At 46.6% G+C, this 24,868-nt stretch overlaps 1 protein-coding gene across 4 annotated transcripts in view; it reads left to right on the top strand.

Moving 5' to 3' along the window:
* LOC144122121 (rifampicin phosphotransferase-like) overlaps window positions 1-24,868 on the top strand; it is a 798,972-nt gene that overhangs the window by 9,083 nt on the left and 765,021 nt on the right. For all 4 annotated transcript variants that reach the window (XM_077655660.1, XM_077655659.1, XM_077655661.1 and 1 more), the window contains exons 2-4: window positions 9,546-9,718; window positions 19,967-20,238; window positions 23,464-23,511. In XM_077655660.1, coding sequence (XP_077511786.1) covers window positions 9,546-9,718; window positions 19,967-20,238; window positions 23,464-23,511 — 493 coding nt within the window. The remainder of the gene's footprint in view (window positions 1-9,545; window positions 9,719-19,966; window positions 20,239-23,463; window positions 23,512-24,868) is intronic.

Here is a 24,868-nt window from a genome sequence, read left to right as displayed (position 1 = left end):
AGTGTAATTGAGCAATGAAGGAGAGGCACTATTAGAAAATGGCATTATCACAGTCTTAGTAGAATTTATTTTCATTTGCTAAGTGGTGCACCAGGTACAGAAGCTGACAAATGAGGAATTCAGTTCAAGGTGATCTTCCGGTGTATAATCACGCGATACGAAACACAGCCGTGCGCATAAAGGCGTATGTGTGAAGTGACGTTTCGAGGTAAGTCATTAATATATAGTAGAAATAGTAAAGGACCAAGAACCGACCCTTGGTGTTCCCCAGAAGGCACGTCAACAGAAGTGGAGTTAGTTGAATTATAGCATACGAATTGTGACCGTTCAGAAAGCAAACCGATAATCCAGCTAACCAAGTGAGAGTTTCTCAAGATCATGTTAAGTTTTATTAAAAGATTAGTATGCAGAACAGTATCGAACAGTATAAGGACTGTATAACTTCTATTTTCATTATTCTGCTTGGTTGATGTATATGTCTACTCACCCCTTTATATAATATGTGTGTCGCCCCGGAAATATGTAACGGCACGATTGTGTCTTGTTATTACTACTTGTTATTACTACTGATATGTTTCCATTTATCTTAGCATTTTGATTAACAATATAGGAGGTCCCAGTACAGTCGCTGAATACGGGACCTCCTTCTGTATACATTTACCCATACTGTATTTTCCTTCTTGATTAAATAAACATGATTCTGATTCTGATTTTGAAAGCCTTAAAAAAATCTATAAATACAGCGTCAACTTGCGTGCCGATATCAAGGGCGTAGAGAATGTCGTCTGGAAATTCAACTAGTTTTGTTAAGGTGCTGAAACTTTTCCTGTAACCGTGCTGATAGTTAGAAAGCATGTTATTAGATTCCAGAAATTTATTATATGTTTGCGAATTATGTGATCCAGCAACTTATCTGAATATGACGTTAATTAAATAGGTCTACAATCAGATACGAGCTGTTTATTTTCAGATTTGAATAATGGATGTACTTTGGCCTGCTTCCATGAGGATGGAATAATGCCGGTATTGAGGGACTTTCGAAGGATGATGGTTAGATATCGAGCAGACCACAATGAATAACGAACGAGAAAAGAGACTGGTATACCATCGGGACCAGACGATTTTTCTGTGTCTAACTGTAGTATTAGGTTCAGTGCACCATGCTCATTAATCATGATATCAGTAATCGAGGTTGCCACATTATGAAGGTCAAAGGATAGAGCTTCATTGGTGTCTGATAAAAACACAGATTTAAAGTAGGCATTAACAGCGTAAGCTATCATTAAAAGATCATTAGTTCTTTCATCACTGACCATTATAGACGCCGGTGTAGACTCTGTTGGCAAGACAGCGCCAAAATTTGCGACGGATTAGTTTTTAGAAGACCGGACATTGAAAAACCGATCTTTTGCCAATTTCGTAAAAACTCGCAGTTCTTCCTTTGCCCTGAGAAATTTTATAGCACTATCAGGGTCGGATGAACGCTTCATGCGCCTGGGGCGTCCAACGCGGCGAGGTTTCTACGTCGGCTTCTGTCTTCCAGATAATTGGTCTTTTTCGGCTGATCGGTAATTACCTTCCTGAGGGAAGAAATCGGACTGCTGCTGTGCTATCTCTTCCGTGTGTTGCGAAATATTCTTAGGCGTATCATTTAGCTCTGCAAGTCTGGTAGTGGCAGTTGTCTCCAGAGATGACTGAGACGCATTAACAGCATCCATGGAGGCCAGCAAAGTCTGAATGTGCTTCAAGATGAGCTCAGTTTTATCGCGTTCAGGATTTGCTCAACATCCCAGGACAGAAAAATCAGAGAAATAAAGCAGTCTCCACCAAGCAGCGGAAAGGAAACAGCCGAACACGGCCGGACAATAGCGAACCTGTCGTCGCTACGGACACAAAGGACGGAATCTATACGAAAGTGTGTGAAGAACCGTTAAAGGTTCACGGTGCTCTCGTCATAGCTCTGCCGTGCCCTCTGAAGCTCTTCTCGCAGGGGTGCTATAATATGCCGTCAGTGGTGGCGCTGAAGTTGCGTGGGAGGAATTCAGACTTGTTACGATGCCACGATTTGCCACGAAGTCTCAGGCCAGATTGAAAGCGTGAATATGATCTATTGTCGAGCATCCTTTACGAAAGCCTGCCTCATCAACTAGGTGGTTGAAGTTTGAAATTTTCCTGATTTTTTTAGTGATTACCTTAGTAAATACATTCTTGGGAACCGAAAGTAAGCTGATTGGTCTGTAATTTTCAAATCCTTGACGTCTCCTTTGGATTTGTAAGCCATCGGACGTCTAACAGTGTCACAGTGCATTTAGTCACACTTAAGGATGGATGGAAATTGTGCACAATGACACAGATTCCAGTCACGTCTGATGAGTCTCCTCCGGTACAGACTTTGCATCAGGTCCAAACACTCAGCGATTTTCCGTCTATGAATTATACCTACATGATTTTCCAGAGACGTTGGCAAAAGACCTCATATTAGGAACACATACCCTGTTGGCCGCATGTCGCATGGGGAGTAGGGGCCCTTTTCTGGTCATATTACAGGGACCAGATACTTTTCCGGATAAATTCTACTACAAATGCTGCGTAGTGCGCCCCAAAACGTACAAACCGAGACCGGTGCGCTGCTACAGGTGCTACAGAGAAGGGCATTTGAAAAAAAAATTCGGTCCAAACCGACTGAATTCCTGACTGCATGACAGAATCGGGCGAGGCGAAATTCGAATGCGGGTTATGCAAATATAATGATCATAACACCCTTCCCCTCAGTGTTCGACGAAGAAGAGACAGCTTGTGTTAGCAAGGGCAGGGTACGGAAGCAATGTGCCCCGCTTGCGGTTGGTAACAAATTTGCTGCTATGTCACACAAGAGCTCCTTGAAAATGCGTCTGAAGAAGAGCCTGTCACGGAGGATACGCAGAACAGGACATCCTTTGCTTCAGCGCTGAGGACTGGGCGACGCACTAAAGGCAGAGCGCCGGCATTTACGGCTGATGATTTTCTAGAACACGAGGTTTGTACTCTCCAGCACAATGCAATATACAATGAAATTGCAATGTTCGCAGCACAAATTGCACAGCTGCACCAGAAGAAAACACGTATAGCCGAACAGTGCAAGAGAATTTATCAAAAACAGAAAGCGAGGCTTGCAAATGTAAACATGCCGCTATCACACCAATATGGAAGGCGGTACTGGACACTTACGCAACTGACACAACTGATTCGGAGCATAATCTGTTGTACCCAATTACACGATATACAGGGTACCAGTGCCCTTCCGTTCCAGATTAACGAGCAAGATCAGAGGACGAGACGCCAGGAAAAGCTGCCGTCTACATTAGGGTCAACATTCCAAAAACGCCACTTGATTTGAGCAAGTGGTGCAACACTTAGCAGAAAGTTGTTGCGGTACTCGCACGTCGAAACAAAACACCTCTGATACTTGTGTCCGTGTACGCTCGTCCCAAAACAGTAATTAATCTTGTATGAGTTAAACAAATTCGTCATTCATACCACACTCTAGATGAAGATATTAATGCTCCGCACATTATTTGGAGGTATGATTGTGATTTAAAAAAAAGGTTATCAAGTTCGCGCTGCCTTCACAGATATGGAGTCTACTAAACTGCGAAATCACCAAGGGGTACCAACACTGCCTGCAACATGAACACGCCCATCAGATCTGACGTGGTGGAAGGGCTCCGGTGCAATACAATGGCCGGCATAATTAGATGCGTAGGGTAGAGACCATGCCGCCGTTAGCACAGGTTTCAATTTGGGACAAATGGAGAAAATTCGAAGAAAAGTTTCTGTAACACTTTGGGATGGCGTATGGCAAGATCCAAGAACTCATGCAAGTAACCCGAATACTATTGAATCTTGTGCCCACCCTTCAATCGGTTCTCAAGGATCACACCATTTCTACGATACTGAACTATAATCAGCCAACTTCCGACCTTCGCCTTCTACAACTTTGGACACGCCGAAAACAGGTGGAGATACATGCTGATCGACATTCTGAAAACGTGAAAATACAGCAAGGGCAGCGCTATTACCATTTCTGTCTCAAGTGAAAATACAAAGTGAGGTAAACCGAGTGACAGTACAGGCGCACCATTATTAAAAGGAGCTCGCTCATAACAGGTGGAACGATTGGTGCAGTCATTTGGGTTTAAGCGCTACCAACAGGACCCTCTGCAGGACCTTCGGCGACATAGAAAAGGGGTGGCAGTTCAAAGATCATGCAGAGAGTATTAGACTCGCCTTAAATATAGCGCCAGAGGAATTTGTAGATCGGGCTTCAGTCCTTTATTCCTGAATCATGCACAGTAACCGGCTCATTCGCGATAAAAGGCCTGATCTATAAAGTGGGGATAACATCACCATTCACCAAATGAGAATTGACCATTATGGACTTTTATGGCGCAGGGGCATCTACAGCCAAAGAGCGCCACAGCACAAGGTATTTTTCATTTCTGAAGCTGGGTTCAAAGACACTATTCCCAAGCATTTCCCTGTAAAGAAGCCCAGCACCAGACCAGGGGAAACCTTGTACCCATTGCATCACCGGTGGGTGACCGGCTGCACTGGGGATCGAACACCGCACCTCCCGCATGCGAGGCGGATGCTTACCTACTTGGCCACCGCCGCGGTGTACCAAATGAGAAGTATTGCCACCTATAGCAGAACAAGCGCAGGGCAAACTGCGCCTGTTCCTTATGAGGCAGGCTAGAACTTAGAAGAGATATATGGCAGCCTGCTAGACGTAATGAATGAGCTATGGGAAGAAGGATAAATCCCCTCGACTGGAAACACTTGGTAGTGTCCTAGTACCGATGACTGGCAAACCTCCCACAAGTCTAAGATCTATGCGGCCTATCTCGCTAAAGCCACAATTCACAAGATTTGTGAAAAGATGAGTGCCACGCGCAAGGTTGTTGAAAGAAGAGCGAAAATACCATGCTCTAAAAATTTGTTTCCGTACAAACCTGGCACAAAAACTAGATTGGATGTACTGGATAAAGTGGTCGTACATGTGTCGACTCATGTAATACCTACCGACGTGGCGGATGCATACGACGATGTTTTACATGCTAAGAACCTTGACAACATGCAACATATAGACATTCCCCTCCAGGTCATAAAACCGGTAAAAACCCGATTAAGGACAGGACATTTCTTGTCCGTACAAACGGACTGCAAATCGGTAAATACAGATCAAACAGAATAGTGCCATAAGGGGTTATGTTTTAGCACCTCTGCTATTAATATCGCAGTCGTACCACTGGCGTGGAAATTAGGGGCAATACAAGATGTGCAGCTCATTATTGACGCAGACGATGTCGCGATTTGATTTCCTCATAAAAAGCTTGAGACACAGAGTTTTTTCCTGCAAGAGGCCTTAAATACACATCAGTACGTCCATGATGCAGGCCTGGAACTGTCACCACAAAAGTTCAGCTACGTTCACGTTGGAAATAAGAGTAGAAGAAAGCAACTGGTAACTAAACGACTCACGTAAAAGATTGGAAATCTGTCATTACAAGATCTAGACGAGTGTAGAGTCCTTTGCCTACACATTCGTAAATCTTGAAAAGGATCAAAGTGGCTGCGCAGGATAAAAAACGCAGCAGGAACTTCCTTGAACTTGATCAAACGCATTTAGTTTAGGGGAAGAGGAGCCTTAATGGAGATGACAACGGGTCTTGTATAATAGGTGCTTCAGCCCAGAATACTATAGGAGGCCCAGTACTAACTGCTCACAACGCGACAGTGGGCGGAGTTGAAAACAATATATAGGAACAAAATGCGTATCATCACGGGCTCACAAAGTCTTAACCCCATTCCGATTCTCCAGGAACTTGCACAGCCGAATACACGGACAGAACTAATTGAACCGGAGAGGCAACAAGAAATCTGCAGCGAAAGTACTTTATGCCCATAGCATCCTTGTACAAAGCGGTGACAGTTCAAACACCTACAATGGCGGCACCAACCCCCCCTCCCCCCCCCCCCCCCCCCACCACCTCTATGAGAACACACGACTGCTACGATGAACAAGACGACTAAACTTCGTCGTAAAGGGAAGCTGAGAACTCGTCCTCTGGTTGATGTATGCCGAGAAACATGTGTTGCCTATACGGGCACGTCAATTATACAAAAAGGGCGGTAGAACAGCAGCCACTAACCGGACATTCAGAGCTAAACGTACAGTCTGGGTCAAAAGTCTAAAGGCCAAAGGCTTTTCGCTTCAGTCGCGTAACAGAGCCATCACGGCACTATTAAAAACAGAATGACCTTCAAATACTAGTAGAAGCTATCTTCCTGAGGCAGAGAAGCTTCTTGCTTAACTTATGCTTTGAATGAAGCATTCAAGAAGCATTCATTTCGCTGCAGCCGAATGATGTGGCCTTAAGACTTTTGACCAAGACTGTACATAATGAATATATATCAGACCACGCATACCCACTTGTAAAGGACCTTTATGCAGTTCGCGATACTATGGAGGCCATAAATAAAATAGAGCATATAAGGGAATCTCATATCTATACAGACTCCTTAGCAGCCATAAACAACTGAAAATAGAAAGACACTAAAACTGGGGAGAATGATGCACTAAATAAGAAAACAGAGATACGCAGTATGGTACACTGGGCATAGACGATGCTGTCAACACCGAGCACAGAAGTGTAGGCAACCTTGCACATAAAGGTACAAAGATTAATGCATCCCCCACCAGGCTCCCTTTTTATGTGCGCTCCACCCTCCCCATCTAAGGATCCTGTTTAAGAAAAAGTAAACACGCCCGCATTCCCCTGTGCACTTTGCCGCTCCCTGATAACCTAATGAGACTAGAGAAGGTATACCTTTGAAAGATAAGGGCTGAGCAAGCCCTTACCCCATGGGTGACGTGCTCATGGGGCTCTCAAGAAAACGCCGGACCCACCACCTACCCTAGATGTTCCACAACGGGCGCAGAGGTGGATGTTCTCCAGATGCTGTGGGCTTGTGCAGGGACAAGGACGTCAAGAGTACGGATTTTACAGGAAGTAGGAGTAACGGCTACCAGGCAGGATGATTTCTCCAAGTGGTCGCCGTGAAAAGCAAGAGCGGAAGCCTTCTCCGGTTCTTGCACGAGAATACATTACATGTTGTCGGATAGTTTAAAACGAACCCAAATTATGACTTTATTGCAAGTGTGCGAAATTAAAAAAAAAAGTTGTCTCTTGTCACGGTACACCTTAACCGCAGCCACAGCTGACGTGCGAGGAGGGCAGAGAGGAAATGAAAGACACAGAACTGCTGCGAGGGGGGGGGGGGGGGGGGGGCAGGAAGGTGGGAGTGAAAGAGAGCAAAAGGTGCGGTGGCTGTCGAAGCTCCGGCGGAGCCCTATACTACGGCACACCTTTCTGCCTTCCTTGTTTTGCTCCCTCACTGCGGCGGCCGCGTTTGGATAGAGGCTAGGCGAGAGGTGCCCGTGGGCTTCAGCCTCGGGGTGGCTCTGTGGATCGGGTGCTGGGATACTGTGCCTGAGTACCCGGGTTCGAACCTGACAACGCGACTGAATTTTTATGGAGGCGGAAGTCGCTACCGCGCTTGCACGCTTTTCATTCGACGGGAGAGCACATGGTGTGGGCAGCAGATTCATTCCCAATTTGCTTTTCATCCCACCCCCCCTCAAGAGTCTTGGGAGGCCTTCCTCCTCCGATGCTCGACGGTCAGGGCCCAAGCGGGCTTTGTACACCGTTCTCGCGAGGCGGCTGGCACTTGCGGTGGCTCGGACTAGGGCTGCTGACCAACTGAGGACGGCATTCACCATCGCCGGCCCGCGTCCTCTTTGTGTCAATAAACATGTTTCACAAGCAAAGCTCTGTAAAACGCCAGAATTTGACAACAGCGAAAGTAGCTCCAAGTAAAGCATACCCCGCATGAAGCGTTTCTCCGGGCGATTCATCAATGCCGGTGGCGGTAGGGTGAAGTGTTACCGCTTGCGTTCCTATTCTGCTAAAAAACCGGTAAGATCAGCACAATAAATAAATAAATAAATAAATAAATAAATAAAAAATAAATAAATAAATAAAAAAAAGCCGATGCCATGCCGCTCCCGGCAGCGCGGAGGGTAGCGAGACAATGAGAGCTGGGTGAGTTATCGCGTGATTCTGTGCGCTTACGCGTTTCTGTGGCGAGTGGCCGAAGCCGTTGATGGGTACGCTCACTTTGGCCTAGGTCAGGGTGCTGCTCCGTGCACTGTAAGTGTAGGGCATAATCGGAGCTTAGCGACAGCCTTCCTAACGATGCGTATTTACTCACCATGGAACAGAGGGTGAATCGAAACCGCATCAGTGCGAAGCACATACACACTGGTAACGTCAGTCACTTGCTGAATATGTTTCCACGTTGGAAACGACTGATATTTGTATTTTGTATTATGGAAATCTAGGCATTAAAACTATGCATTTTTATATCAACTTATTTGACCGAAATCTTTATAGACCCGTGTTTACAACGATATGAAAGCGCAGCGCCTTCTCTAACTCTCTCCTCCTTAGGAACACCCCATCTTGTCTTCTCGAGCTTCTACGTCCAACCGTCGGATCAACGTCGCATCTCCTGAATGCATTTATCTAGCGCGCTGAGAAGCTACTACATAACTGCTACGTTTATGACATACACATATAAGACTGTGTCAAGAGAAATGAAGGTGTTCGATTGCGAGTCGACCTACGCAAATAGCAGGTCTCTCGTATGTAAAGAAATCAAAGGCGCAAATATTCATCCTCTAGGAAATCCAAGAAATGAAGACAGACAAAAAAACACGCATTTTGTGTGGTAGTGTGCTTCTTCTATAATTCTTTTTGTTTTCTGGTGCCTTTTATTTTTGTTGTTTAAAATTATTGTTTTTTAGATTTTGTTGTTTAGTGTTGTTTAGCCGTTAAGAAAACAGGTTTTTTCATTTTAAATAAAGATTGTATTGCCCTCTGTGCTTTGTCTTCAATCACTGCAGTATGTTGTAAATAAATAAATAAAGAAAAATTAATATTTCTCACTTAGTACGGATACTCCCTGCCATTCTTGTTAAGAGCTGCCGCGGTGGCTCATTGGTTATGGCGCTCGGCGGTTGATCCGAGGTAGGCTAGTTCGATCCCGTCTGCGGCGGTCGCATTTTTATGGAGGCGAAATGCTAGATGCCCGTGTACTGTGCGATGTCAGTGCACGTTAATGAACCGCAGGTGGTCGAAATTTTCGCAGCCCTTCACTACGACGCCCCTCATAGCCTCCAGTGAGTCGCTTCGGGACGTTAAATTACGCAGACCCTAGACCCTTCTTGTTCACCTTTAAAGCATGAGGCGGAGGCTCAGAAGGGCGGCTGCAACTATGTATTTGACTTCTACTTTCAGTGACGCAATAGCAATCGCCGGCAGGTCCCCCATTTTCGGTATTGGCGATAGCTGAAAGTACTCTCCTTGCTGTATTATGCGACCCCGTGCATGTATTATCTGTAGCGCGCTAGGTGGGTGTGAACACCGCTCGCCTCTCTGCAGGCCCTGTGGTGTGGTGCAAGTGGCTGCTCCTACGCCTGTTGGTGCCGCTGTGCCGCCGACGAGGCCGCTTCGACCTCTACTCCTTCGGAGTGCCCTACGACCCCCGGCGTTGCGGCCTGCTGAGCCCAGAGGAGGAGGCCTCGCTTGACGACGTCTGTGCGCCTGCGGACAAGGTGCTTCATCCCTGCGTCATAAAGCTTCCCCCGGAGCCTGCATTGGCGCATTAAGATCCTTGTGTTTCATGAAAGTGTCCACTTCTTTGATGCATCCGCTATGATGGGCGATAGGCTGGTAGGCAGTGATACACTAATTTAGTAGATCGAGAGCGTCAACCTTGTTCTCCTTCCTTATTCTATAGTGACACTGTAGAAACACCCCGACCAATTGACCAGAGAAATCGTCCATGCCTACCAAATGAAAAAAAAAAGCAAGATTGTGCGTCATCAAACAATCCCTGCTCCTGCGTGATAGCACCGTTGCCTATCGTGACACAACCTAGTAACACATGCCTTGTGGTTTTGTTGTTCGGTTGTTGCCAGTTCCGTTATATTTTTGTTTCCTGTGAAGAAGCTTCAGTTGAGTGTCAGCGCTTGTCCCGTGTTTTTCTAGCCTTTCGTTTCTGTTTTTCTCGCTGTTATTTTTGAATATGTGTCACCAACTCGCCTTCTTGCTATTGTGTTATACTCCGTAAATCTGTCTCTCAGTTACGGGCTTGTGGCTGTTGCCCGTTGAGCTAAGAGATCAGTTGTAATTACGAAGTAGCGATCGTAGAAAAAAAGATAATCTACCTAACCACATGAAATTGCAGAACAAAAATCGCCAGGGCAAATGGCAAGATGCCATACCTTAATGAGTTAATGGGCAATATACGCACAAGCAGTCGTTCCCTACTTAACATTCATAGATCCTTGGGAGTCCTCATACCACACATGGCGTTGTGTTGCAGCTGTTAAGTGATGCGCTACCGACCTGCCATGGCAAGTGCTGCCACCGGAAGTACTTCAGCGACCTAGCTTTCCCTTCCCGAGCAACCTCTAGATACCAATAAATAATTTAAGTGCTGCCTGCCACAGTGCGCAGTTTGTTCACAATACGGACGGCTAGTTGTCAAGAACCTACAAGTTTATGTGAGTTAGGTGGCTCACCTGCCTCCTAAGTTGCTTCTCTGGGGATTTTTCGTGGATGTTTTGCTCTCTGTCAACGACGCTGATGGTAACACCGGATTTTCTGCGACACAGGCTCTGTACCGCTATAGCATAAATTTTGAATTACAAAAATAATATATTCACATGACAGTCTGTGTCAATTATGTTTTGCTACTTTATTTTCAGGTTGAAGGAGCGGTTACTAACAAGGCAATAAGTAGCGACCGTAGGCAGCAAGAAGGTAGGAAGGATCACTCTTAATAATTACTTTGAAGCGGGTAGTAAATATTTAGTAAAAAAAGTAGTAAATGGCAGTAAAAGTAACTAAACTGCTGCACTTACTACGTTTTTGCTACCCTTTTGTTTAAGAGTGTAGGTGCACCAAACAGCGGTACACTGGGCAGATTTGATGCTGAGTTGTTTACAAGCCGCACAGTGAGGGAGTATTTTGTCTTTTCAAGACGCGAACGCACAGTCACGTGACATAACAGTTTCAAGACGGCCGAGCTCATTCGCTGGCCGCTGGATTGCACACTCTTTGAAACAAGGGACTAACAGGGGGCGAGAGGTTAGTCTTTTTGGGGACTAACTGACCAGCACCCGCGTTCGTCCTTTACGGGACTAACTGCAAAGGGCCTAACTGTTGCTGTCCTTGGAAAGGGTGCAACAGTTAGTCCCCGGGAGGGACGTTTGATGAAAAAATGCAAACGAAGCATGATTTCCAGCGTTGTTTAAGAGCGGGATATTTTTCGACAGCACTTGGCACACATAATGACGATAAAGGAAACAGAAACGAACACACTTAGAAACATCAGGATCCGAACCGACAACCTTTGGATTGGGAACCGATCGCGGATATATATTTATTTGGAACCTGCATCGCCTTTCGGCGTTACAGCAGGGGGGCACTTTCACATTCGCAAAACAAGAAATCATGCACTTAACGCGTGAAAAAAGGCTTCATTTGGTAGAACGTGAACAATATGTGGCGGAAAGCATTCCATTCGCAAATTGTTCGCAGAAAAAAAGAATATCGGAGTACGTCACCATTAAAAGGAAATTCACAAAGCTTTATATTGTGGTCCCTTCGCTTCGAGACATAGAAAGGCGGCTTCAAATGTTCTGTTCTGTCTATACCAGTCCTGGAAATGAAAATGAGGTCTAAAACTTTTAATCTCACATTACTTCTTCGAGTTTAATTTTGACTTCTGTGATACTGAGAGTCCTGTCATAATTTCCAAGGACAAAGCGGACTGCCCTATTTTGAATTTTTTTACAATTTATCAATAGGCTCTCGTGTGTGCGGGTCCCAGCACACTGATGCATATTCCAGTACCGTGCGCAGGCGAGTAAAATATAGCTGTTCTTTGAGATGCTGTGGAAGATGGCTGAAATTTCTTTCTGACAAACCTAATAAACCAGCAGCTTTCTTTACGACGTAATTACATGCTATACCAACTCAGGTCAGCAGTAAGATAAACGCCTAAGTATTTAAAATTCTGCTCTTTTTTTCAAGGCCGCATGGTTTATGGTGTATATATGATAAGGGTAGGAGCGCTTCCTTGAAAAAATGACGTCTACATACTTTTTAGTATTCAGTGTCATGTCCCAATTATTACACCATACGCCTATGTTATCTAAGTCATTATGCAGGCTTTGCACATTAAGTGAACTATCTATAATTTTATATGTCGCGCAGTCGTCTGCGCACATCCTAAACGAAGATGTAATGTCAGCATTTTTATCATTTATATATAACAAAAAAAGATGTGGCCCTGGGGGACGCCCGAAGTGACAGGATTATATTTCGAGGAGCGAACACCAACTACACACTGCAGTCGTAGGAATAGGTATTCAGAAATCTATACAATCAATGTTTCATTAAAATTGTAGCTGCGTAAATTATAAGCAAGGAGATCATGTGCAAGAACATCAAACGCCTTCTGAAGATCAAAAAATACAATCAACAACTTTCTGTATATCAATAGCAACTGCAATATTATATGTAAACTCAACCAACTGTGTAGAGCATGACAAACCTTGGCAAAATCCGTGCTGAGCAGCGTTAACGAAATTATGTTAACGAGGATAGACATGATAGAACTGTAAATTACATGCTTCATTGTCTTGCAAGCTATAATATCAGAGACACTAGCCGATAGATTTCTACAAATTTCTCGGTCCACTTTTATCGATGGGCACAACTCGACCCAATTTCCAGTCTTTTGGCAGAGTCCCTTTTTGCAAACTGATTTCAAATAATTGAGTAAAGTACAATGAGAATGTAGCAGCACAATTTTTGATAACTGCTACTGGCAAATCATCTGGGCCGCTTGCGACTGAAGGGTTCACATTACGCAATAACTTGCGAATACCCGCTACACTAAAGATAACTTGTGGCATGAGATCAGCACTTGTTATAGTCTCCAGAACTCGTGAGTGTGATGAAATAAATACCGACAAGAAATATTTGCTAAAAGCCTCAGCCTTACATACGTCATCTTCAATGAGCGTATCACCACTTTTCATCGTTAGTACCGAGCAGTCATCTTTGCCGTGACTGCGAACATGTTTCCAGAATTGTATCGAATGCTGTACCAACCGGTTTCCAAGTGAAGAAAAATGAAAAAAGTTTCGCTGTTCCTGCTAGCGATCTAACTCAAACTTCAACCTTTTTAGTTCATCCAGATTCCCAGGACAACACCGATTTCTATTTTTCAGGCAGATTCATTTTATTCTTTTCGTTAGAGCCTATAACTGGCTGTTGAACCATGGTTAGTTTTTAGCTCTTCTAGGAGATATAGTTTGCGCGTGGAAGAACATGTCTTGCAGCTGCAGAAGTTTTTCTTTTAGAAGGTACATAACTGCTCAGAACCAATCTCATCAGCCAAAGTATCGAGAACCTAAAAATATGATTCCATGTTAATGCTATCATAATTTCTCTTACAAAATACATAGACTTTTCGCTCGAGTACTTTTGCGACTGACACATTGACAATAGGAATGTCAGCTATCACTATATTGTGATCACTTATTTCCGGCAGTAATTTAACATCTGTTATAACCTTTGGGTTATTACACAGCAATAAATCGAGAATATTCCCACAGCCATCGTCGCGAGACGCGTCATGAATGTACTGATGGAACCTATATGAATCAATTAAATAAAAAAGATGTCGAGTACAAGGCCACCACAGCACCAAGTGTGAGAGAGAAAATCAAAGCCTTATATGCGAAGCACATACATTACCTGTGTTTCCCGCTTGGATTTTTGTCACGCGTATTGCTGTTTAGAGCAAAGTACGGTGTTTTTGATGTCATATGCTTTTGCAACAAACTGCGGCAAACCTTAATATGCACACGTTGCGGTCTAAGTCGCGTTTTTGGCCAAAAAAGAAGCTCTGGCACTTCACAACCGAAACAGTTGTTTTCTATTCGTTTTTTTAAAGGATAAGGTGGTCTTATTTTTGGCAATTGGCCGCTGCACATTAATGCCTGTTGAAAACAAATATAGAAGGCCGTGGTTCACTTCGTTTTTTTTTTGTTCCTGGCAGACCGCGGTAACAGCAGGGAATCGCCTACTTGCCACTCACCCTTTCGCTAAGTGTCGCCGATACTTACCCTGCATCACATAAGCTCGTAAAGAAATGGCAACGTTATGAAACTACGTGTACTTGCTTAGCCCTAACCTTTACAACTCACATTCGACGCGCATTGAAGCTCGTAGTACTTGTTTATGCAGTTGCACAGCCGTCAGCCGTTTCGGTTGCCCGAAGCCTTTTTCTCACGCAAAAGTGCCTATCTGCTTCGTCACGGGCAGCGGCAGTGCTCTCACTGGTTTCAGACGATATCTTGTGCTTAAAAAATCGACTACTATTGCAAGCGAAGGCTACTCACGTGATTTCGCTTGAGGCTATGCTATGATTCCCCCCCCCCCCTTTAATTTCTTTCTCAGCAGTTTGTCCGTTGAGCATGCGGACGGCACGCATTTGTGGTAAGAAGAGTGACGTGTGCAAATTCAAGGACTAACGGAGGTTTCGAGGATTAAAGTTCTCTTTGTTTCCCCCTGGGCCGGTTCTTGTTTCTTGTAGAGTGCATTACCTGTATGTGCAGGTTTGCCTATAGAGATACTATGTTAGCAATATCATTACAGCTCTCATGACGGCAAACTTGACCGTTGAGTGAGGCCGCGCCGAGAGTGTAGAGGAGGAAACCTGAGTGAAAGGGACGCCATCAAGCCAGAAGTGGCTTTCCGAACAGGAAAAGTTCCGAAAACGTGTCATCGCGGGTGGAGTAATGACTCGATGGACACATGCGCCGCCCCCCGGGACGTGAGTCCGTATGCCGGAGCCGGTTTGCGCATGCGCGGAGCACGAGACGCAAGTAGCGCGAGCTCAACTCCGCATCTGTCCCTTCCAGATATCTGACGCGTGTGCTAGGGCGCGGTCGCCGTATGGTGGCCTTCGTAGCCGTATGGCTGCGCTTGGGTGGATGTCATTGAGTAATTACTCCCTTATTACAAATCTACTCCACTTTGGTGGATTCCCCTAACCATTTGACCAACACTGTTCCCACTTCGAGTTATTGATCAATTCGCTCACGCCCTACCATAAGCTTGCCGTCCCGGTAAGCTCAGTTGGTAGAGCGACTGCTCCGGTGAAGCGGTGGTTCCAGGTACGTACCCCGGACCAGGACGAATTTTTCTTTAACTGCGAAGTTTTCGAGAAAGCTGCATATCTTTTCTTTGCAGCAGTATGGCAGCGCTTGGGTGGATATCAGTATGTGGGATGTCATTCTGTCGAAGGACGAATCCCAACATAAAAACGTAACAACTGTTTACTCGCGACGGCCGCGGACGAGCATACCCGCGCTACGCTAGTCCGGGTAGCGGAAGGAAAACAGCCGCTCTTCCAAGCCGGACAGCGTGTTTTTCTTCCCGCCGTTGGTGACGCATGCCTCGGGGGACGCAGTGGTGGCACTGTGCTTTACGTTAATGCGGTCCAGCGTGTAGCCGTGTTACGCTGGGCCGGCAGATAACAAGGTGGAGGGTACGCGGAAATGTGCGCAGAGTGCGTCGCCACATCACCCCCCCGCGGAGTGGAGAGCCCCCAGGGCTTGTAAAAATCGGATCTGTCAAGAGTCGTGCAGGCCGTCCGGGGTCCCAAGACGGGGCTCAGGCGACCGACTCTGGCTGTAGCGCTGCAGCCGAGGTTTCGGGGTGCAGCGAGGGACGTGGAGTGGCAGGTGAAGAAGATGGGTCAGCCTGCGAAGTGGATCCAGAGTCGGTGGTTCAGGTGCAGCAGCTTATGGCCAGCGCCTGAGGGGTGGGCAGCAGAGGGAGCTAGGTGTGTTGGGGGTCGCGAGATTAGCGCAGATGATGCCGGGCCGAGCTGCCCGGTACCTAGAGGGGGGGAGGCACAGGCGCTGCGAGGTACCAGGCAGGGTTTTCGCTGTGGTGGACGGCATGGGGCTGCTGGGACACGCTCAAAGCCAGCCTTGAAGCAATTGGGTTAAACGTGACGGGCGGCCGCACGAGTGGCGCCCTTGCCACTGGTGTAGAGAGGTGCACGTAGGAGGACGCCGGCGAGGTAGCGGCAATCGGAGGTGCCTGGAGTGGCGGAGCTGCCGGGTCGGCCCGGGGCCGCTGGGTGGGCTGGGGCTGCCCTTATAAAAATGGTCTATAGACAGTCTACAGACTTCTGATTGACTCTATTACCTTCCTATTGATACATCTTTTTGTCTATTCATAGTATATAGACTGTCTATAGACAAAAAAAGTGTATGGCTAGTATTCTATAGATCGTGTATAGATTGTCTATAGGATTTGTATTGCCTACAGACTATTATTTAGGGTTTGTCTATAGAGAGTCTATAGACTTTATAGACCGAAGTCTATGGATAGTGTATAGACTGTCTAAATAAATTTTGTATGGGCGCCCGGAGGGCCGGGACTGTCGGCAGGGCCGGGGTAGCCGAGAGGGCGTAGGCCGCCGAAAGAGTCGTGGGCACCGTGAGAGCCTAGGCCGCCAGAAGGGCCGATACCGCGAGGACGGCTGGGGGCGCTGGGTGTGCCGAAGATGCCGGGAAGGCCGAGGCTGCCGGGAGTGCAGGAGACGCCGGCAGCGCTGGGAACGCCGGAGGAGCCGCGGCCGTCGATATGCCAAGGGGCGGCGGGAGGCCAGGCAATGGTTTAGCGTCGTTGTTAGGCGGAATAAGCCGAGTGACTATCACCATGCTTGGTGCAGCTGTCACCGCTTTGGCCTTGTCATCCTGCTTCGTGGGATATTTGGTGCGTTGGGGACCGCTGGAGAAGATAGGGCTGTGAATAGCAGGCTGGGAATTGGCCGAGAGCTCGTGAGAATCAGCCGGCCACGGCTGCGACAGCGCTGCAGATACCTGGTGCGGCGAGCCAGACGGAGGTGCCGAAGGACGCGACACGCAGACGGTCACAGAGCGTTCCTTGTCGGCAGCAGGCTGTCGCGAGGGCGGCAACGGTGGGCGAGGAGGTGCGGACTGGGCCGAATGTGCCTTTCGTGTGTCGTGGAGAGGGACGGTCGGGCCAGAAATGCTAGGCAGGAGTGGCGAAGAGGCGGCCAGGGGTTGCCGAGGTGGGCAGGGTTCCGACGAAGGGTGTGTGGGCGAGGGCGAGGCTGAGACAGCTGCTGGTAGCAGCGACAGCGGGTCTGGAGCGTCGCAGAGCGACAGCGAGCGGGCAGTAGGAAACGCCGAAGTCCGCCAACATGGCAGCCCGCAGCTAGTCGTACGGCCTGCTGCCCAAGGCAGGGCAGGCGATTCGGCGCAGCAGGTCGGGCGGGAGGATATCACAGAGGACTGCATGTTTGAACGGCTGGATGGTGATAGCGTTCAAGTACATCGCAGCCTCGAACTGAGCGAACCACCACCGATGCCTTGAGGCCGAAACGCCGGAAGCGGCGGGTCGTGGGCTGGGTCCTGCCAGTAAGCCATTCAGGAACGCAGCTCACGGAGAAGGTGCGGCTCGACGGGTCACCAGATGTGGAAGGATGCCGGCGTCTGGGTCACCAGATGTGGGATGTCATTCTGTCGAAGGACGAATCCCAACATAAAAACGTAACAACTGTTTACTCGCGACGGCCGCGGACGAGCATACCCGCGCTACGCTCGTCCGGGTAGCGGAAGGAAAACAGCCGCTCTTCCAAGCCGGACAGCGTGTTTTTCTTGCCGCCGTTGGTGACGCATGCCTCGGGGGACGCAGCGGTGGCGCTGTGCTTTGGGAGCACATGGCAATACACCAAATCAGGGGGTACAGGGTGATATGGGATGGGCGTCTTTCGAGAGCAGAGAGGCTAGCAGTAAGATAGCATTTGAGGAACGATTGAGAAGGATGGAGGAAAAGCGGTGGGCTAGGAAAGTTTTCAGATACCTGTATATAAAGAATGTTGACACGAAATGGAGAAAGCGAACTAGAAAATTGACAAGCAAATATCTGGACAGCAGTAAGGGGGCAAATCAGCAATTATCGGTTAAGAAAAAGGTTAAAGGAACAGAGAGAGCTTTGTGGAAAACAGGGATGCTGACGAAATCGGCACTAGAAACATACCGGACCTTTAAACAGGAAATTGTCAAAAAAAATATCTATGATAATTGTAGGGGAAGTTCTTTGTTGTTTGAGGCCAGGACTGGAGTTTTGCGGACTAAGAAGTATAGAGTCAGGTACCAGGAGATAGACACTTTGTGCATTGCGTGCGGAGAGGAGGAGGAAACGGCTGAACACTTGATACTTTTCTGTAAAGGGCTTCACCCTACAGTGGAAGGCAGCGGAGCTGACATACCCAAGGCATTGGGGTTTAGGGATAGTGAAGGGAAAGTGGATTTTAAGAGGTTAGAAGTAACCAAGCGAAAGTTATCTGATTGGTGGCTAAAAGCAAGACAGGAGTAAAATTTCACAAGACATGGCTAGGTGGCTTGAGCCACCGCCCGATGTAAAGGGTTCAGCCGTATCCATCCATCCATCCATCCATCCATCCATCCATCCATCCATCCATCCATCCATCCATCCATCCATCCATCCATCCATCCATCCATCCATCCATCCATCCATCCATCCATCCATCCATCCATCCATCCATCCATCCATCCATCCATCCATCCATCCATCCATCCATCCATCCATCCATCCATCCATCCATCCATCCATCCATCCATCCATCCATCCATCCATCCATCCATCCATCCATCCATCCATCCATCCATCCATCCATCCATCCATCCATCCATCCATCCATCCATCCATCCAACGCGGTCCAGCGTGTGGCCGTGTTACGCTGGGCCGGATGGTAACAAGGTGGAGGCTGCGCGCAAATGTGCGCAGAGTGTGTCGCCACAAGTAATTACTCCCGTATTACAAATCTACTCCACCTTGGGGGATTCCCCTAAACAGTTGATCAACAGTGTTCCCACTTCGAGTTATTGATCAATTCGCTCTCAAATTACCATAACCTTGCCGTCCCGGCTAGCTCGGTTGGTAGGGCATTTGCTCCGGTGAAGCGATGGTCCCGAGTTCGAATCCCGGACCAGGAAGCATTTTTTTAACGGCGAACTTTCCGAGGAAGCTGTTTAGCTTTCCGTTGTAGCCGTATGGCTGCGCTTGGGTTTATGTAAGTGAGTAATTACTCCCTCATTACTCGTATAGCCGAATACAATTTCGTGAATGAAAATTCATATGAAAGAACTTCAACCGACGTGAATTTTTGCCTTTCTGATGAACTGTTGCCAAGGCTTTTTTTAGCACGTTGTGCACAGTGCTGCCTTAATTATTGGCGAATTGCAAATTGAACTGCTGAATTTCGCGCTTTGACTAATCGTTGGATGACAACTTTGAGCCAGTGGTCTGGCACTAGTGGCGTCCACATATTCGTTTGACGCACAGTCGTTTATCACTTCGTCATCGGTCATTAGGTTTCTGAGTTTAGGTGACTCCAAATTTCTCGCTTATGAGGCGCTGGCAATACTGCAAAGCTCGGAAAATTTCGGCTGGTGCGATTGCAGGTGAGGCACGTCATGCGCCCTTAGAGATGCACAATTTCTCTAGGCTCGCCCCACGACGGCCGATTAGGGGCGGGCTGACTAAAAACACTGAAAACAGCTCGCGCCCGCCCAAGGGAAACAGCGGCTGCCAGAAGGACAGGGTGATCGTCACCCTTGGGAGCAGAGGGCTCCAAGTGGGTAGCTTGTCCACAACTACTCGAGTAACGCTTTACCCTCGCACACCAGCAACTCAGTCGCTCTGGGCTGCAGGATTCGCGGTGGTCGCACGATGAGCAGCTGCTGTGGTCCAGCACGGAGAGCGGCGAGTGCGTGGTGGCCCGTGTGCGGCGGCAGCCGTCGGGCAGCGCCCAGGCCTGGCTCTACGTCCGCACAGCCGACGGCCATTGCTACGTGCTGCCGCCAGAGCAGCGCCTCTACGCGGACGAGTCGCTTGGCGGCGGCCACTACTCGGCTGGGGGCCTCCGTATGGAACGCCTGGTGCCCATGCGACGCTGGAGGATCGCCTTCAACGGACTGCTCAGGTGCAGGAAGGGCGGATTGTCTTTCGGAATCAATTCGCACGAATTTTCTCTTTACGGCTGAACAAAATGTGATGCTTCCATTATTGAAACAGATCAGCTCTCTCTTGAAAATTATCTACCGAGGAAGAGTGTAATAACAGATCAGAATTGCTTACGAAGGAGTAAAGAAAGCACTAATACTTATAACGCGCTGAAACTTCGTAAGCCGTGCAGTCGTTCAGTGCACTGGTTGCGCCCTTAATGCTGCCTTAAACGAAGGCTAAATACTTCACTCATCCTATCCCTTGGTAGTAAATGTTGTATGAGACTTTAAAAGTAGGAGTACTAAAATATGCTGGAGTAATGATGAAATCAATGTTACCTTGTTTACGATTATTAATGTACTGTTATTTTTTGCCCTTTACCCGGTTTTTTCTCGTAAATGAGTTCGGTCAGCGCAGAAGTGAGTACTGATTACAGGCAGTGTTATGTTAGAGATCTGCAACCACTATTACAAGCCATCAATGAAAACAACAATTTGTTGAATTTCTTTATCTTCGATTAATGCGAATTAACACTGAGTAAAAGGAAGAAAAAGAACTAGGAACAGCAATTTTTCTTGTCGGGTTATAATTCTGCTCCCAGGTCACAGGTTTCCTTACGCCCTACTAATCTTAGCCATGTGTAAGGAATCATTTAATTCTAAATACCAGAAATTAATGACTATACAATTCTCTGTGAGGATTTTTTTTACATTGTAAATGCTGCTTCCTTATATTATTTGCGCATATTCAATAAGAGGGCTTTGGTTGCGCCAATGTTGCAGTATATTTTATTTTTACTGCTTACAAATTCTCATCGCACATTAAAGAGTAGCCCCGGGAAGTTTTAGACGTACTTGAGTGCAGCTCAGAACGAAAGAATCAGGTATTTCCCGAGCAGCACAGGTTATCGGCCCAATATTGCAACAGGATGGTTCCATCCTGGCCCTTTGTAAGGCTGAACTTTGCCAATAAGACTCCAAAACAGAGCCAATTACCTGTGCTGCTTGGGAAACTGACATCTCTGTTTCCTACAATGCGGTTGGAAAGAAAACCAATATGACGCTGCGTTTATTCTGTCTTCACTTCAGCACAGGGCGGAATGCAATGCATTGTTTCAAGCCCTGATATAGCGGCCGAGTTTATTAGCTACGAGAGTGTTTGTGTTTTGTCACATAAGCCTGAAGTGGAGACCTCTGTCGGGAGTGAAAGATTATAGTCGGTAGATAAGGTTTGCGCAATGTTGGTGTGCGAAGAAGGTTTACATCAGCACAGCCATGTAAGCCAATCGACTGAAATGCTCGAGAAAGTAAGGGGATGTGCATTCTGTATTTTTCATGTGTCTGGGTCGCTGAGGAGAGCTGCATGAAGCTTTCTCCTAAGCGCACCCACCCCTCATACTTTTGTGGAAAATTGTATGTATTGACAACTGCGCCACCGTCAGGTACCTTTGCCCAAGATTTTAACCTATCTGGCTTAGTTATGGTTAACGCACTGCATTATTCTTGGCGATAGGCGCATAGCATGGGTAACGCCGCCTTCGAAGAAGACAGGTCGTCCTAATTTTAGCAATCATATTCCAATTTCATTAGAATCTACAGCGCGAAAACTTATAGAACGTGTCATTTCTAACTACAGTGTGAAATTCCTAAATGAAAAATCGAGTTTCTTCTCATCCAGCACGGATTCCGGAAAGTTCTGTATAATCACTCACATTGTCCGTCATATTCATAAAGGGGTGTTTCCTCTTGATATGGTAATTATATACACATTATATTCCTTAACCTGCGCGAAGCTTTAATCGTGCTTGCAAAAGATATAATCTGACGAAGTTCGAAACACCTTTTCGCCATTAATGATTCAAATTTCACTGAGGCCTATCTTTGTAACAGGAAAGAGCTCTTCAGCGTTTTTATAGTTCACCTTTTCCGCTGGTGCCCTTGGGTTCCGGGATTCTTCAGCTAAGTGTTCTCACTGCTGTATTCTTTATCTACGGTACAGTACACGTTGAAAATTAAGAACAGTTGAGGGAGCTTCTCAGAGCGACATAAGCACCCGTAAGCAAAAATCATTCGTAGATGGCTGTGTGCTATTCAACATCGTCCACCATGCCGACTAAGTGTCCTAGAATAGCAATATTAATGCTGTTTTTGAATAGCATAAATAATCGTCAATAGAAGCACACAATAAAAAAATCATTCAGCTTAACACAAGTATTAAAGCCCCGTTTCGTTCCTCATACATTATAAATTGGTTTCCTTACTACAAGGCTCGTGCCTTTATGTACTTGAGGTCGCAATTTGTGATCATCTTGACTGGAGAAACCATAAGAACAAAATTTATGTATATACTTTGAGAAGTTACCGATATATATTAAAAGGACACTATAAAAACGCTAATTTAGTTCATTCAGATTTTATATTTATATCTATGCTCAAACATGTTTGCAAAGCTTGGGGTCATTTATAGAAAAAATTTGTTAATACTCTAGAAATGCTTCAGATAAAATCCCAACGTTTCTTGGCGACTTCCTATGTAGACTTAATTCACTGTTCTATATCATTGCTGATAACAATATTTTGACACTAAAACGAAGCACAATTGTCAGGTTGAAGTTCTCCTTTTCACAATCAACTCACCAGTTCAACAGGATTTCAAAATTGTGCATTGGTCCCCACCTAACTCAAAACACTTCATGCAATAACCAGCAAAACCTCACGCCATAGTTAGGTCGCACTGACATATTCATAGGCCCGTAGTGCCTCTCAGTGAAATAAGTTTCAGCACTTGTCTTTTGGGCAGGTGACTTACTAGCTTTAGATGAGCATGTAGGGATCTGCTTTCCTTAGGCTTATTTATGCAGTTTTTAATGTGTTAGAACTGTTGTTTGGTTATAATCAGAGTCTTTCAAAGTTTTTAAGGACTCTGCTAACACGAATCATTTGCTTGTTGCTTTGTTTGCAATGTCTTTTGATTCGTATTATTACCCTCTTGCTCTGTTTTGTAGGAGGGCAGTGTGCAGGAAGTAACTAGCGTTAAATTACGACACTGATGACCTTTGTTTATTTCTTCTTGCTTTGTGCCAATGACTCTATCTTAATAGCATAACCTCGTGCCCTTGTTTTTAAGAGATGCCTATTCAGCGAGAGTATGCCCCGCACCTCGCAGGTCATGACTAGCACGACGTTTTCTTTTATTCTCGCAGGTGCACAACGCGTGGAGACGCTCTGGTTCACGTCCAAATCGGCCTCGTGTAAGCCTTTCACCTATGCCTGCTTCAAAGAGCATACTTGCTGCTAATGTCCTTGCTCGACGTATCCTAGCCGGGTAAAGTATTCTCATTCGGAGGATAACTCGACCGTGTATGAACCATCGAAGACCACAGTACCGCTGAAGTCGCTCTGAGAGCTCATTTTTTGAAGATGAGTGTTCATAGCGCAACAAAGGCGCAAGCAGAAAAAGGTACACGGGATGAAGGCTAAATGGGTCTCATTTAGACTGTCACAGCAATTGACTAAGACGGTTACAGCACTTGCCACGACAAGAACAATTCGACGAAACCTATTTTACCATACGCGTCAGTGCAAAGTGCTTACGTCGAGCGCAAGTAAAAATAAATCCGGCGAGACTAGCCCTGCAGCTCGCTTGTTTCGGCTGTTTCCACTACAAAACGGTACGCAATGCTATACAGCTCCTACGGTAAGAGCTGGCCTGGAGGATAGCAGAGAATTTATTGGGGTCAACTGCTTACAACCTTCCAATACAAAGTATCTTTAAAAAGCTGGTGGGGCACACGCGTCCTTCAGTGGCTGAAGCAGTTATTTATGTCATTATGTTGCGCGCCACCCTCCTCCCATTTTCTAAGACAGGTAGCGACGTCTCATGTGACTTCGCCGTTTCATTTAGGAGCATACGACCAGCGTGTGCTTACCCTCTCTGCCATGCATGAGTTTTAACGGTGTGGTTTGCGTGTCTGCTTGCACCGCACTGTTATTAGGCGATGGCCACGTAAACTAACGTGAACGTAAACTAGCGCCAAAAGCCTCGCGTTCGATATAAAGCCTCTTGGAAGTGATTTGTTTGCTCATCATTCCGTTAATCCATTCTTCTTCAAACGGCGTGTCCCACTTTAGTTCTGGGTGGCTTGAGTAAAATTGAATGTGAGGCCTTTTCTCCTGTCTACGTTGAGAAGTTCATTGCCGGCATGTTGAAGGAGGAAGTGCTTGTCAAATAAAATTGCACATTATCTTGTTCCCAGTGGGTGTAAGCCTTAAATATATTGCATAAATAGTGTACGGCATTCTAGGACGGCTTATTGAATGAAGGTGGAAGGCGCAGTAAATTGGTCAGGTCGTTTGGCTGCTGAATGTGCGCCCGGCTTCGTCTGAACCTGTTCATCGAGCTATAGGCTATGCACACGGCCTCCATTGCTGATGTCAAGGCTGAGGAACCTTCGTCAAAAGTCTTTTTTTTACAGCAGGACAGGGCGCTCTGCCTTCTTCATCACATTTAGGCCAAAACCACAAAACAGCACTTGGCCGGCGTCGCGTCAACACGTCCGTCTCTTTTCCCGGCGGCATCACTCGACGGCGGTGGGAGAAGGCGACCGA

The sequence above is a fragment of the Amblyomma americanum genome, chromosome 2 (genome assembly GCF_052857255.1).
Source record: "Amblyomma americanum isolate KBUSLIRL-KWMA chromosome 2, ASM5285725v1, whole genome shotgun sequence".
In the NCBI taxonomy this organism is placed as follows: domain Eukaryota; kingdom Metazoa; phylum Arthropoda; class Arachnida; order Ixodida; family Ixodidae; genus Amblyomma; species Amblyomma americanum.
This window is presented reverse-complemented; position numbering and strand designations above follow the sequence as displayed.